The 16,698-nt window shown below is 34.3% G+C and overlaps 1 protein-coding gene across 1 annotated transcript in view; it reads left to right on the forward strand.

The window, feature by feature from the left end:
* The window catches only part of C18H16orf87 (chromosome 18 C16orf87 homolog), a 34,082-nt gene extending 18,511 nt beyond the window's left edge, over positions 1-15,571 (forward strand). The window contains exons 3-4 of the mRNA XM_027513702.1: positions 5,817-5,999; positions 13,806-15,571. Coding sequence (XP_027369503.1) covers positions 5,817-5,999; positions 13,806-13,924 — 302 coding nt within the window. The 3' untranslated portion in view covers positions 13,925-15,571. The remainder of the gene's footprint in view (positions 1-5,816; positions 6,000-13,805) is intronic.
* The last annotated feature ends 1,127 nt before the right edge of the window (positions 15,572-16,698 follow it).

The raw sequence follows: 16,698 nt of genomic DNA on the forward strand, positions 1-16,698 counted from the left end.
TCTTTACCACCAGCAATGCAAAAAGTTTCCTATTTCTCCACATCCTCAGCAACACTTGTTATTTTATGTGCTTTTCCTATTAACCATCCAGTGGGATTGAAGTGATGTCATGTTGTGATTTTAATTTGCATTTCCCTTATGATTGGTGATGTTGAACATTTTTTCATGTGTTTATTGGCCATTTGTCTATTTTTGGAGAAATGTTTGTTGAAGTTCGACCTTTTTTTCGTTGTTGAATTGTGGAAGTTCTTTTTATTCTGGATGTTAATTCCTTACCTGATACATTTTTGCAAATATTTTTTTTCTTCGATTTCATGAGTTGCCTTTCTGTTTTGTTGATAGTGTCCTTTTGATGTACATAAGTTTTTCAATTTTAAATGAAATCCAAGTTGTCTAGTTTTTATTTTGTTGCCTATATTTTTGGTGTCCTATCCAAGAAATCACTGGCAAATCCACTGTCATGAAGCTTTTCTCCTATTTGTTTGTTTTTTTCCCCCAAGCCTTTTATGGTTTTAGCTGTTATATTAGGTCTTCAGTCCATTTTGAGTTAATTCTTGTAGGTGGTATAAGGGTCCACTTTCATTTTTTTGCCTCTGGCTATCCAGTTTTCCCAATTACCATTTATTGCAAGTTCTGTTTTTTCATGGCTACCGTTCCTGAAAACCATTTGACCGTGGATTTATTTCCGGATATTTTATTCTGTTGGTCTGTTTGTCTCTGGTAACACAGTATCATATTTTTTGATTACTGCAGTTTTGTTAGGAAAAGTTTTGAAATCAAGAAGTGTGGTTGTTTGTTCTGTTCTAAGATTGTCTTTCTATATGGGGTTTTGAGATTCCATATGATTGGAAGGGTGTTTTCTGTTTCTGCAAAAGAATGTTAATGGTATAATATTCTCTGAAGGTATCATCTGAAGCATTTTAAGATGTTTTTGTTTCCTAGAATACCTTTGTTCCTTATGGGTTTGTTGTTGTTGTTGTCGTCTGTTTTTAGCCTTGACCAGGGATTTAACCTGGGCCTCAGCAGTGAAAGCCCAGAATCCTAACCACTAGGCCACCAGGAAACTCCCTGTTCCTCATGTTTTATCTTGTTCCTTCTCTCTTGCTCTCTTTATTTTCCTCAAATAGCTGGTAATCCTTAATTTTCTGTTGATGCTTGTAAATGAAGGCCTTGGTTTATCAGTGTAGGTAACTTGCATGCATATCCTACACTTTAAAAAAATATTTATTTATTTATTCATTCATTCGTTTTTGACTGCGCTGGATCTTTGTTGCTGCACATAGCATGTAGCTCTTCCCGGACCAGGGATTGGCAGGTGCATTGGCAGGTGGATTCCTAACCACTGGACCACCAGGAAAATCTTCTCACACTATTTTGAAGGTCCATTTGACATCGTCTTTTTAGTGTATAATTGGAAGGAGTTTATTTTTAGTGTGTATTTGGAAGAAGCTAATGTTTGAGGTTCTGTATAATTGGAAGAAACAGACTTTAGATGTAAATTAGGTAAGCTGGGAGATGCTGTTGAAATCCATGATTGCCAAAATAAGAAAGGCGTCATTCTGAGGCAGAATGTGAAATCCTTTATAGTGTTTCTTTTTTATGAGGAACTACTTTTTTTTGTTTATTTCTTATTTCTGATGTGTGTGCCTGCTCAATCGTGTCCAGCTCTTTGTGACACTGTGGACTGTGGCCCCGTAGGCTCCTTTGTCCATGGGGTTCTCCAGTCAAGAATGCTGGAGTGGATTGCCATTGCCTCCTCCAGGAGATCTTCCTGACCCAGGGATTGAACCGAAGGCTCCAGCGTCTCCTGCATTGCAATTGTATTCTTTACCACTAGTGCCACCTGGGAACCCCTTTCATATTTCTATGATATGGAAGTTCAGAGTTCCCTTGAACATTGCTTGGTTCTTAAAAGCTTTATTTCTTTGTCAGTTGCTTTGTATACATAGGCCCAACTGTTCTACAGTAGTTGTAGAGTTATTCTGATGATCACTCTGTGGCCTACTCTTCCTTTTATACTTTTTGTCCTATCCTGGGAGTGTCTTTGGGAAGAACAGCTACCCCTTCTATAGGAGCCACCTCATAGTCTTATTTTGAATTTTAGTTTCTTCTTTTCTGGTTACTTAATCAGAATCTGTCAGTTTGCCAGCTTGCTGGAATTCTGTAATTTCAGATTGCTAATACCACTATTTCCTGTTTCAAACCCTGCTGATTTATTTTCCTTTTTCCTTTTACCCATGTTTATTTGCATTTCAGTAGAATTTTTGAGAACATAGTGAGATAAATGCATGTACTCAGTCTAATTTTGTTTATTTAGCACCACTTAACATGCGTACATAATGTTCTAGTTTCTTTGAATGAGACAGACAAACAAGTGTCCCAACTTTCGTAGAGCTTATACTTTGATGGGGGAGACATATTGAGCATATATGTAAATAAAAACCAGACTATAGTAATAGTAGAAGAAGCAAATAACTTGGGCTTGGAGACTTGGAGTGACCTGTAAATTGACATCTGAAGGAAATATAGCCTGTCTCATGAAGAGTGTTGGGAAGAGAACTCTAGGCAGAAGGATTAGCAAATGCAGAGCCTCAAGAGGAGGAAGGAACTTGTTTTAGAGGAAGACATGTCTGGAGAGTAGTGAACAAAATGGCTAGTGGTATGAAATGAGATGGGTGAGAGGTGAATGTCAGGTCTCATAGTGGGACTTGTAGTCTTCTGTCAGGAAATTTGACTTTATTTTAAATAAAGTGAAAAGCCTAATGAAAGATTTTAGAAAAGGAACTTATATAGTCTGGTTTTTTCTTAAAGGTAATTTTGACAGCTGTTTAGGGAATATATTTGGTTTGGATGTTGCCCACAGAAATGGGAAAAATGAAATTGTGGATATATTTTGCACAGAGTACCTGTGGACTTTTGTGATGATGGAAGAAACAATCTGAGTCACAAATGACTAGGTTATTTGGCTTTTGTAACTGTTGGTGCTATTTACTATTATAATGAAGGTTGGAGGAGGGAAAATCAAGAGTTATTTTTTTGGGCACTTTTGAAATGCTTGTGAGTCATACAAGTGAAGCTGTCAGGTAGGCAATCTAGAGCTTTGTGAAGAAGTCACAGCTGAAAGTATGAATTTTAGAACCATTATAACAGCAGCACTTAATGTTTTGGGTCCATGGAGTATCTGAGTTCAGGACAGAGTCCTAGAACTTTAATATTAGAGATGGAAAAGAATCTACAGGGAGGAGAAGACTCCAAAGGAGATAAAAAAGGAATGGCTGGTATGATGGGGAGCCTGGAGAACCTGAAAAATCAACGAAATTAATTTCAAGGAAAAGAGTAGTCCTCTTGAATTTTTTATGATAATACATTTATTGGAGACTTGGAAAATACAGATCAAAGTTACATATAGTTCCATTGTATTACAATTATTTTTTAAGTAGATAAATTAAGATTTTTTAGGTGGAGTTTCTGCATCAAAATCTCTCAAAAATTAATAGAATGAATAGACAGAAAAGTAGAAGGATATAGTAGACTAGCCTTATGAGCCAATTCAACATAATTAAAATTTATACAATTTTCACACAACAGCAGGGTACAAATTCTATTGACGTTCCTATAGACTGTACACCAGGAGACCCTGAAACATATCCAGGGACATAAAACAAGGTGCAAAAATTTCATCATCTAAAAGTGTTGAAATCAAACAGAGTCTATTGTTCTCTTATAACTGTGGAATTGTGTTAGAAATGAATATTAAAAGATACTTGAAAATAGTCCACATATTTTCAAGTGCAGTGTGACATTAACCAAGAGAGATCTTTGTCTTACCCATTGAAAGCCTCAAGAAAGTAAAAGACTGAAAAAACACAGGGTGATTGTGGAGAATAAAGCATTTAAATGAGAAATTAATATAAAAAATACTTTAAAAAACCCATATTTATGGAAATTAAATGCCTACTTTTAAATAATGGGTGTATCTAAGAAGCCGTAACAAGAGAAATTAGAAAATATTTGTAAAGAATAAAGATGAAAAGAGAAGTTATCAGAATTCATTGCATGTAGCTGAAACTGGTCAATCCAAGAAATACAATGTGAAATCTTGAATTAGGTATGAAAACCAATAGTGGACATGTATAAAATTTTGTGAAATTTGAACAAAATCTATACTTTAGATAATACTGGAATCACATGTAAATTTCTTGTTTTTTTAAACAACATATTTCTTTATATTTTCAGAATTGGATTAGAAGTGTCAAGCCTCATTTAAAATTGTTTTTTTTTTTTTAAATCACTAAAATAATAAGCTTTCTGCCTTTAGCAGTAATACTAGATGCCATAATAAATGAAACTGTATCAAATCAATTTTTTATTTTTTTGAGAAATTCTAAGCATGCACTGTCACATCCACATCCATTTCTTGTCTTTGTATATCATTTTAAGCAAATCTCATATAATTTCAATTATAAATATTTCGTTATATGTTTCTGAAAGGTTGACCTTTAAAAGCTGAAGCACAGGGCCTTCCCTGATGGTCCAGTGGCTAGGACTCCATGTTCCCAATGGAGGGGGCCTGGGTTCAATCCCTGGTCAAAGATCTAGATCCCACATGCTACAGCTAAGACCTGGCACAGCCAAATAAATAAATAATTTTTAAAAACTTACATGCAATAAAAAATAACACTAATTCTGTAATACCAAGTATCCAACTGGTGTTGACATTTTCAGGTTTCTCATAAATGGTTTTTAAAAACAGATTCCAAATAAGGTCCTCACATTGTATATGGGTGATATCTCTTTTGACTCTATTATTTTCTTTTTTATTCCTTGCAAATTATTTGTTAAACTAAGAACTTTCTTACAATCTGGAATAATTAAATGTTCTTGCATTATCTGGTGTATGTCTCATTTGAGACCTGGAATTAACTAATTTTCTAAGGATATGGTATTTGGAAATAACTATTAATATTTTACTTAAATTTATTTTGCTTTATAGTACCTATTAAGCATACTTAATTTATATAGCCTTTGAATTTTTTCCCTTTAGTGTTTGGGATATGAATTTTTTTATTTGTTTTGCCCCTTTACCACCATTATTTTAGGCATTTGAGGAATTTTCTTTCTCTTAAAGTCAGGTATGTATTAAATTTATTGTTTGTCTTACCCAACCTTTGAATCTGTTTGGAGTGAGAAGGATGGCTCCTTGCATTAATTAAATCACCATGTTGAGTAAAGTTCCCCTATTGGATTCTAATTGGGATAAATATGCTCTTAGAATGTCAGAAATGACTTTGTCTGTAACTAAAGTGAAACTGCTTACTTCCCTAGTGTTTTTATGTTTTCCCTAGATACTTTCTGTTTGTTTTTTTCCATAACATTAATATAGTATAGCTAAGGTCAGTTTTACTTCTGTGTATTTTATATATTTCAATCTGTGATTTGGGTAGGGGGAAAAAAGGAATGGAATATTTATTTTCCTTTTTAATACTTCACCATTTTTAGCTTAGAAACAGAGAAAAGGAAAAAGGCAGAAAGGTTGCCTTGGAATTGTGTGAATTTACAGGGGCTGAATATCAAATAGAGATACTTGTTTTCTAATATTCCTCCTACCTTACATGTTAATATGGATCTGAATTCTGTTGTTTCTTTTTTTTCTGCATGGGTTTGAAGGGCATAGATGTTATGGATGTAATTTTATAAAATATGCCAGGCAGCAAACTCTAGCGCTATTTAGAAAGAAAAAGAAGAAAGCATTGTGAACATGGGCAAACAGTTCTTGCTTAAGCCCTAAAATATATCACTTTTATTCATCCATACAGAAAACAAGCATGAGGCCAAGAGGAGGCGAACAGAGAGAGTTAGGCGAGAGAAGATAAATTCTACAGTAAATAAAGATTTAGAAAACAGAAAGAGGTCTCGAAGTAACAGCCATTCAGATCATATCAGACGAGGAAGAGGAAGACCTAAAAGTGCATCTGCCAAAAAACATGAGGAAGAAAGAGGTATGAGTAAATCCAAGCAGTTTTTTTTTCCCCCAAGTATTAAAGTTTTCTAAGATCTTAATTAGATAGTAGTGAAGAAAGTATTTGGTAGGCATTTAACTCCTGGATTTAAAATTCCAACTTATATTTTAGTTTGTAAAAGCCTTTTCTCTCAGGTAGATACTTGTTTTGTTTTTTTTTTTAATCCATAAATTTAATTCTTTTTTTTTTTCCATAAATTTAATTCTTATTGGAAAAATAAAGGCTTAAGTTAGGTAAATTCACTTTCCTATAAACTGATGATAGTAAAGTTCAGAGACAATAATTTGTGTATGACATCCTGAATAAGTCTGTTAAAATGGTTATACTTTTTTAAAAGATAAATCTAAATTCTGTTAAGATTTGTTTCAAACTATTATACTGTGAGTTTTAAAAATTTACTATTGAAAGTGTTCTTCAGTATGAATTTTCAGTGTTCTTCAGTATCCAAAAGCTAAGGTGAATTCTTCTTTGTCTAAAACATATTCATATTCTCCTTATAGATTTTCTCTTTTCTTTGGATAACTAGTATGCCTACCAATAACCATCAACCATGATGTTTTTAACCATCAACTTAAACTTCAGCTTCTTTTTCTTTGATTTTTGTTTATCTTTTAAAAAACCTTTTATTGTGGAAAATTTTTTAAATTACACAAATTAAAAAGAATAGTATAATGAACCCCCATATGCCCCTAATTTCAAGCCAGTAATTAAATGAAAAAGATAGTTGCTTTCTATAATTCTTTTAAAGTCTCTATCAAGTAAATCAACTGCACTTTAATTAAAAATAAATAACAATGTTATTAGACATCAAAAAAACCTCTGTTAGAATAATTTCATCTTCAGTTAAATGCGTTTATAATTTTTTATGTTATTTGTGAGCTACGCTATACTTTTCAGGCATTCAGTCTTAAGTATTCAGGTATTCACCCATAAATATATTATAGACATTGAGAATTTCTTACCTGTTCACCATTTCTCCCTGTTTTGTGTATTTCTATTTGAATAAAATTACTACTGTTAGTGTAAATAACTTCATCTTTATAGCTTTTATCAAAGTTAAAGATTTCTTAATATCATATGGCTAAAGAATTAAGGTTAATAATGTCTTTAAGTATATTCTGTGAAGACTGTGCTTAGATACTCCTTAATTCCTTGGCTAATTTTACTACTTCTTCTCTTTTCTTCTATTATGCTGGTCTTCCAGAGAGTTTGAGTTTTCTTCTCAGTTTGAATGTGCTTCTTTAATAATGGGGTGACCAGAAAGTATATGCCAAAGACTATTTCAATAGGGAAACTAGGTAAAGGAAAGTCTAACAGAGAAAAAAGAGAAAAGGAAAATACTGCTTGGCCCAGAAAACAGAACATTCTTTACAGTTGAAGTAAAGAGAACATAATCCAAAGAATGGAAAAGGAATGCTTCTGGTGGTGGGTCAGAGGAGATGAGAAAATAGATAACGACAGTCTTTTCTTTGGGGAAATGAAGACTCTGTAGTTCTGGTACTCACTGTGCAGGTTTGAATCTTTTATTTTGTGTTAACTTGAAAACAGAAGCATTTATTTGGCTATACATTTTTTTCAGTTATTTTTAGTTTGTTATAGAAAAGGTTTAAGAAAGTTGTTTCTAGAGTAAGATATGCTTTTACTACAAACAAGGAAGACCTCAAAGCAATTTTTGTATAATCAAATGGAATCTTTTAATGTAGGTCAGGAACAGGGGCAGTCAGCAAGCTTTTTATGTAAAGAGCCAGATAATATTTTAGGGCTATAAAGTCTCTGTCAAAGCCACTCTGCTCTGTCATTGTGTCTGGAAAGCAGCCATAGAAAATATGTAAATGAATGGGCATGGCTGTGTTCCAGTAAGACTATAAAAACAGGTTGCAGACTAGATTTTGCTCTTGGGCTGTACTTACGGTCCCTGAAGGCACACCATGTTTTCTAAATATAATACTGGTGGGAAATATGAACATTTAAAATGTCTATATATTTTAGAATAGACTTCTTTGATATACTTCTTATTGTTTGCTGCTGCTGCTGCTGCTAAGTCACTTCAGTCGTGTCCGACTCTGTGCGACCCCATAGACGGCAGCCCACCAGGCTCCTCCATCCCTGGGATTCTCCAGGCAAGAATACTGGAGTGGGTTGTCATTTCCTTCTCCAATGCATGAAAGTGAAAGTGAAGTCGCTCAGTCGTATCTGACTCCTAGCGACCCCATGGACTGCAGCCTACCAGGCTCATCCGTCCATGGGATTTTCCAGGCAAGAGTACTAGAGTGGGTTGCCATTGCCTTCTCCTCGTATTGTTTAGTAGCCACTTAGATTCAGTATTTTTCCCTGCTCATAGGACACTTAAAGAATTTGAAGCAAGCTTTACCTTTATTTTAAAAAGGAAAACCTTACAATGTGTCTAAAAGCACATTTTTAATTGACTTTATTTTGTATATTTTGAGAAAAATAGAAGAATGAAAGGAAATCTTTTTAGACATCTAGGTAACAACATCATAAAAGCCAGTCATTAAACTTAATTTTTGGTTGGTTTAAAATAAGTCTTCATTTTATATTAGGGGTTATGATTATTTTGGATATTAGTAAGAGTGACATTTTCACTGATTAAAATTTATTAGCCAATTTTGAATATCTTATTAATGAACATAGAGAATTAAGGTAGACTTCAAGTTAAAGATGGTAGATTGAATAAACACATCTAGCTCTATGCTCTCCCCAAACCCTAGTAAAGTAGGAAAGGGACTTTTTGTTTTTCAAGGGCAAAGTTCCACAAGGAGAGGGAATAGGAGAAACAGCAAAATTCTGGAAAGTAATAACTTCTTTAGTAGACCCAAGAAACCTAAATTGTAAGCTCCTTTGAGAAAAGCTAAGAAAGAAACTTTTTTTTGTTTTACATCTTCCTTAAGGTCAGCAATTTTTGGTACGAGTTATGTCTGGAAGTGTAGAGGTGAAGGTGAGGCTAAAAAACTTTATTTGAAAGTCTTTTTTTAATATCTTGCTAGGGCTGTTTATCCTTTGATAAAAGATAAGGCAAAAGAGTTTCTGGTCTTGGAAATACCAGGCATCATTGAGGGCAGGGCTATCAAATTAAAATGAGGAAAGTTAGGTGAAAATTAGAGATGTAAATATTGGGTTCTCCAGTCAGGCTTTCATAAAGGAAAAAAAAAGTAACTTGGATGAGTTTTTCCAGGGTGAAAACAAAATGAAAACTGCCATTAATATTCTTTGTAAGAGAAGTTGTGGTAGTAATGAAACAAAAAGGAATTTCCTTTTTCTCAAAAGGAAATTGAAGATGTCAAAAAAGTACCTGGAAAATGAACTTTAAAATGAGAATCTTATATATATATATATATATATATATATATAAAATGTAACTTTAAAATGAGAATCATATATGTGTATATGTGTATAGATATGCCTATATGATTTGCAAAAATGGCAAACTTTAACGGAAATCTGATAGACAAAATTGAAGAAATGTACCAGAATGTATAGCAATAGGAAAAGAGATTAAAAATAGAATAGGAAACATAAGAAATTTAGAGGACCAGTTTGAGGTCAACATATGTAAATAATTGATGTTGCAGAAAAAGAACACAGAAGATGAAAGAGAAGGAAGCCATCAATGAAATAATTCGAGTAATTTTCCCAAACCTGAAGGACACTGAATTTCTGTATTGAAATACCCCACCAAATTAAGTGAATGGTTAAAACAAGATATTATGCAAAATTATATCATCATAAATTATCTCTCTTTGGTTAAAAGGAAAATCCTTCAAGTGTTCAAAGGAAATAATCAAAATGGTACAGTGAAATACTATCCAGCAAGGAACAAACTGCTTGTGATGAGCAACATCAACAAATTTCAAAAGCATGTTGAATGAAAGAAGCTAGACACAAAACAGTACATATTATACAATGCCACTTATATGATGTTCAAGAACAGGCAAAATGAATCTATGGTGGTGGACTAATATTTCTGGTAGGGTGGAGAGGGATTGACTGGAGAGGAGAATGAGAAATTTTCGTATCTTGATTGTGGTGTGGGTCATCCAGTTGTACACTTAAGATCATATATTTCATTTTAGGTAAATTAGCAACAACTTAAAAAATAACTATAAAAAGTGGTATAGAATTTTCTTAGCAGTGGCACCAGTATTTGGAATATAGTATTTTGCCTTTAAATACTAAGAGGAAATCTTCAGGTCTTTACTTAATCACACTAGTAACTAGTGTGAAGAAAGACTCAAGACACTTTCTAATATTTAGGATCTCAAAAAATTTGCTACCCATACGCCCTTTCTCAGGAAGCTACTGCAAGATACATGGCATCAAAATGAAGACATAAACCAAGAACGTATCCTGAACTTAGAACACAGGGTCCAACTCAAGAGAGAGATAAGAAATCTCCAGCATGATATTGACGAGGGATCTCAACATGATCATTGTGCAGTAGGCTTAGAAAGCAACCATGTCAGATTGGAGTATAGCAGAAGACTTTCTTGAAGAATTTCTTCAAGAAGATAAAACTGATATATGTAAACATTCTGAAAGATTTATCCAACTAGGAGAGAATTTGGGTTCAGTTAGTAATGAAAACTAAGCAAATGAAGAAAGAGAATCTTTTCAGGGAAAACAATGTACATGAAAAGTGAAATAATTTATGTTATGAATAATGTAAGCACAATATTGATCTCATCAAAATGATAATATAACTGTAATGGGAAGATGTGATAAGAGTATGATGGCAAGAGACAGAAAACAATAAATCCTAATTTTTCACGGTGGAAAGTCAGTTTATAATGCCTGAAACCAGAAGTCCAAGATGTTGCATCAGATAAATGCTGTTAAAGTGCTGCACTCAATATGCCAGCAAATTTGGAAAACTCAGCAGTGGCCACAGGACTGGAAAAGGTCAGTTTTCATTCCAATCCCAAAGAAAGGCAATGCCAAAGAATGTTTAAACTACTGCACAATTGCACTCATTTCACATGCTAGCAAGATAATGCTCAAAATCCTCCAAGCTATGCTTCAGTAGTATGTGAACCAAGAACTTCCAGATGTTCAAGCTGGGTTTAGAAAAGGTAGAGGGACCAGAGATCCAATTGCCAAGATATGCTGGTTTGTAGAAAAAGCAAGGGAATTCCAGAAAAACATCTACTTTTGCTTCATTGACTACACTAAAGTCTTTGACTGTGTAGGTCACAGCGGACTGTGGAAAATTCTGAAAGAGATGGAAATACCAGACCACCTTACCTGCCTCCTGTATGCAGGTCAAGAAGCAACAGTTAGAACTGGACATGGAACAACGGACTGGTTCAAAATTACGAAAGGAGTGTGTCAAGGCTGTATATTGTCATCCTGCTTATTTAACATATGCAGAGTACATCATATGAAATGCCAGGCTGGATGATTCACAAGCTGGAATCAAGACTGCCGGGAGAAATATCAATAACCTAAGGTATGCAAATGACAGCACCCTTATGGCAGAAAGTGAAGAGGAACTAAAGAGCCTCTTGATGAAAGTGAAAGAGGAGAGTGAAAATCTGGCTTAAAACTCAACATTCAAAAACTAAGATCTTGGCAAATAGATGGGGAAACAATGGAAACGGTGACAGAGTTTATTTTCTTGGGCTCCAAAATCACTGCAGATGGTGACTGCAGCCATGAAATTAAAAGATGCTTGCTCCTTAGAAGAAAAGCTCCTTAGAACAAACCTAGGCAGCGTATTAAAAAGCAGAGACATTACTTTGCCAACAAAGGTCCATATAGTCAAAGCTATGGTTTTTCCAGTAGTCATTTTCAGATATGAGAGTTGGACCATAAAGAAGACTGAACGCCAAAGAATTGGTGTTTTCGAACTATGCTGTTGGAAAAGACTCTTGTGAATTCCTTGGCCAGCAAGGAGATCAAACCAGTCAATCCTAAAGGAAATCAACCCTGAATATTCATTGGAAGGACTGATGCTGAAGCTGAAATTCTTAATATTTTCCTGACATGAAGAGCTGACTAATTAGAAAAGACTGATGGTTGGAAAGATTGAAGGCAGAAGGAGAAAGGGACAACAGAGAATGAGATGGTTGGATGGCCTCACCGAATCAATGGACATAAGTTTGACCAAGCTCTGGGAGACGATGAAGGATGGGGAAGCCTGGCATGCTTCAGTCCATGGGGTCGCAAAGAGTCAGACACGACTGAGCGAGTGAACAACAAAAGTAAACTATATACATGTTTAACTGATTAAAAATCAAAGCATAATAAAAAATCCAGACAAAAGTGGAATTATAGTCAGTCAGTCAGTTCAGTTGCTCAGTCGTGTCCGACTCCCAGCATCAGGGTCTTTTCCAGTGAGTCAACTCTTCACATCAGGTGGCCAAAGTATTGGAGTTTCAGCTTTAGCATCAGTCCTTCCAATGAACACCCGGGACTGATCTCCTTTACAATGGACTGGTTGGATCTCCTTGCAGTCCAAAGGACTCTCAAGAGTCTTCTCCAACACCACAGTTCAAAAGCATCAATTCTTCAGCACTCAGCTTTCTTCACAGTCCAACTCTCACATCCATACATGACCACAGGAAAAACCATAGCCTTAACTAGATGGACCTTTGTTGGCAAAGTAATGTCTCTGCTTTTGAATATGCTATCTAGGTTGGTCATAACTTTCCTTCCAAGGAGTAAGCGTCTTTTAATTTCATGGCTGTAGTCACCACCTGCAGTGATTTTGGAGCCCCCAAAAGTAAAGTCTGACACTGTTTCCACTGTTTCCCCATCTATTTCCCATGAAGTGATGGGACCAGATGCCATGGTCTTCGTTTTCTGAATGTTGAGCTTTAAGCCAACTTTTTCATTCTCCTCTTTCACTTGCATCAAGAGGCTTTTTAGTTTCTCTTCACCTTCTGCCATAAGAGTGGTGTCATCTGCATATCTGAGGTTATTGATATTTCTCCCGGCAATCTTGATTCCAGCTTGTGCTTCCTCCAGCCCAGCATTTCTCGTGATGTACTCTGCATATAAGTTAAATAAGCAGGGTGACAATATATAGCCTTGACATACTCCTTTTCCTATTTGGAACCAGTCTGTTGTTCCATGTCCAGTTCTAACTGTTGCTTCCTGACCTGCATACAGGTTTCTCAAGAGGCAGGTCAGGTGGTCTGGTATTCCCATCTCTTTCAGAATTTTCCACAGTTTATTGTGATAGTAGAACCTGAAAAAGTAATTTGTAATCCACAAAGATGTTAATCATGATTTTAGCTGGCTTGAGATAAATAGGTGGTTTTTCTTTTCTATTTTAGTTTTCTGTATTTAAAAAAAAATTCTACCATGAGCTTGGATTACATTTGTAATCAGATGGGGCAAAGTAGAAATAAGTGTTGATTATTCTTATATTCTGTAGCAGGGCTAAGGTGAAGAATTTATTATATTCATAAAGGCACCATTGATGTTCAGAAGGGCCTGTATTTATGGTGAGGAAATTCATTTTGATTGAGACAAGGGACCTCATGCTACTGAGAAGAAAGAAATATTTGAGATTCTTACAGAAATATTAGACTGTGTATATAGAAATATATATCCAGTCTCTATTTAGTCTTAGAATTAAGTTAATGCATTTTAGTAACTCCTTTGTATAATTTTAATATTTCAGTTTAATAACATGATACTTTATATCATTTAGTATGCATCATAGTATGTGTAGTATTTATTGTCAAAGAAATAGTGAAAACTTCAAAAAATTACTGAATCTACTGCCTTTATGTTAAAAGCTTTCCCTTTTTCTTTTAACAGAAAAACAGGAAAAGGAAATTGACATCTATGCTAACCTCTCTGATGAAAAGGCTTTCGTGTTTTCAGTCGCCTTGGCAGAAATAAATAGAAAAATTATTAATCAAAGACTTATTCTCTGATATTTGTCTGCAAAATGTGTTGAAACTTTCTTCAGGATTACATCAGCAAATTCTCAAAACAGTTGTGGACTCTCAGGAGCATTCTGATTGCATCAATAAGGGCCATTGATTGGTTTTTTTCCTTATCATTTAGCCTGTGCCACACTTTTGGAGTGAAGCTATAGGCTTGGACTGTTTTGGGATTTCCTTGTTTACCAAGGAGTATTGTCAGTGTTTGTGTTTGGGATATAGTGTATTTACTCCAAAAAAGAAAAAAGAAAAAAAAGTAAACAAACTGGTTGGCTGTTAAAGAATTAAAGGAGAGGGTTGAGAGTAGAAGTTTGAAAACCAGAGAAATAAAATGATAGTTTTCAGGTTTGCCACCAGAGATGCAATATTTTAAATACTTTGAGAAAGAGTGACTTTTAAAAATATATATTTCAGATTTGAGCACTAACATTGCATATTTACAGTTCATTTAATAAATTGGCAATTAATATTTTATTGAATGGGGAATTAATATAAACTGTAAGTTTTGTCTTAAATTGATTTTTTTTTTGCCTTTTATTTTTATGACTTAAGGTATGGGTTATATTTTAGAAGCTACTTTCTAGACAGTTTGGAAGTTTGGGTGCTATATATGAAGAAAAACATTTAAGGATATATCATACTTCAGATATAAACACTTTGTTTTCTTGAATGTAATTTATTTATTGGTTAAAAAAAACTTTTTTGCTCTCGAGATGGTGCCTGTTAACCTAAACATAGAATATATTTATTACATGCAAAATATTTCTTAGCCACTTTTAAGCAGTAATGTTCGTTCTGAATGGATGTTCATTTATACATCCTGAAAATTATTTAAGTTGTTACTTAACCTCACTCTGGAGGAAAAAGAAAATAAACCTTAATATTGAAACGAATAGATTAAATAGTATGCTATAAGCTTTTTGTTATAGTGAAATTTGTGAACTGTATTTAAATTATTAATTTCCTAGTGTTAATGATAATTGTTTATAGTTGATTTGTTTTATACTTAATGCTTTTGCATTTTTGTATATCAATTTTGTGCTTAACACATTCAAACTTGGTAATGACTTTCCTTATTTTAAGTTGGTTGTGGCCTCTCCCACCTCCCCCCTACCCCCCAAATCTGTTTGGAAATTATAAAGCCTTATTAGGAAAGGTAGCAGCAGTTAGACTTGCCCTTGCTTAGGGAGAATTTTCCTTTCAATTTCAACAACAGCATTGTCAGCTTCAGGCTGTTTCTCCCATTACTGCTCCAAGGAAAAGAGGTTTACTTTTTTTTTTTTTTTCTTTATTTAAATGGTAGCCAGCAGAGGGAGCTTAAGAGGTACTCTAGGTAGGATATAGGATTTTTCCTAAGAATTCCTTTTCCCTCAATCTCCATATTTACCTGCAAGTACTACTACATTTATCTTTTATGCATTTTAAAACCCTGGTAATAAAGTTTATTCCCAGGAATGTTAATGTGACTTTTATCTATGAAATAAAATGATAAGAAGCTTTTCATTTTGAGAAGAAAAGTTATATGATTAATATCTTAAAATGCTTATGAACTTATATAGGCATACCTCCAAGATATTGTGGGTACAAATCCAGACCCCTCCAATAAAGCAAATACTGTGATAAAGCAAGTCACATGAATTTTTTGGTTTCTCAGTGCATGTAAATGTTATGTATATATTGTATGATATTGTAATTTATTGTGTATAATAGTATTATGTCTTTAAATATATATATATATATATGTACACCTCAATTTTAAAAAATACTTAATTGCTAAAAAATGCTAACCATCATTTGAACCTTCAGAGAGTCATAGTCTTTGCTGGTGGAGGATCTTAGCTTGATGTTGATAACTGTTGACTGATCTGGGTGAAGGCTTAAGGTGGTTGTGGCAATTTCTTAAAATAAGACAGTAATGAAGTCTGCCTCATTGACTGCCTCTTCCTTTCATGAACAATTTCTCTGTAGCATGTGATTGGAGTCAGTCCTCTCACCTTTATTACCCTGCTTTGTTAACTAAGTTTATGTAATATTCTGAATCCTGCGCTGCCATTTCAACATTCTTCACAGCATCTTCAGTAGGGGTAGAGTTCATGTCAAGAAACCACTTTCTTTACTCACTTATACAAAGCAGCTCTTCATCTGTTAAAATTAGATCATGAGGTTGGAGCAATTCAGTCACATCTTTAGGCTCCACTTAGGGTTTTAGTTCTCTTGGTATTTCTATCACACCTTTGGTTACTTCCTTCCACTGAAGTCTTGAACCATCCATGAGGGTTGGAATCAACTTCCAACCTTCCAATGTATGTTGATGTTTTGACTTTTAACCATGATTCACGATGTTCTTAATGGCTTCTAGGATGGTGAATCCTTTCTAGAAGGTTTTCAATTTATCCAGACCTATCAGAGCACTCACTGCCTGTGGCAGCTATAGCCTTAAGAAGTATATTTCTTAAATGGTAAGGCTTGAAAGTTGAAATTACTCTTTGATCCATGACCTACAGAATGGATGTTATGTTAGCAGACATGAAAACAATATTAATCTTGCTTGTACATCACCATCAGAGCTCTTTGGTGACAAAGGTGCATTGTCAATGAGCATTAATATTTTGAAAGGAATCCTATTCTGAGGAGTAGGTCTTAATAGTGAGCTTTAAATAGTAAATAAATCATGTTGTAAACAGATGTGCTGTCATCCAAGCTTTGTTTTTCCATTTGTAGAGCACAGGCAGAGTAAATTTAGCACAATTTTAAAGGGTCCTAAA

This window comes from Bos indicus x Bos taurus, chromosome 18 (genome assembly GCF_003369695.1).
Source record: "Bos indicus x Bos taurus breed Angus x Brahman F1 hybrid chromosome 18, Bos_hybrid_MaternalHap_v2.0, whole genome shotgun sequence".
Lineage (NCBI taxonomy): Eukaryota > Metazoa > Chordata > Mammalia > Artiodactyla > Bovidae > Bos > Bos indicus x Bos taurus.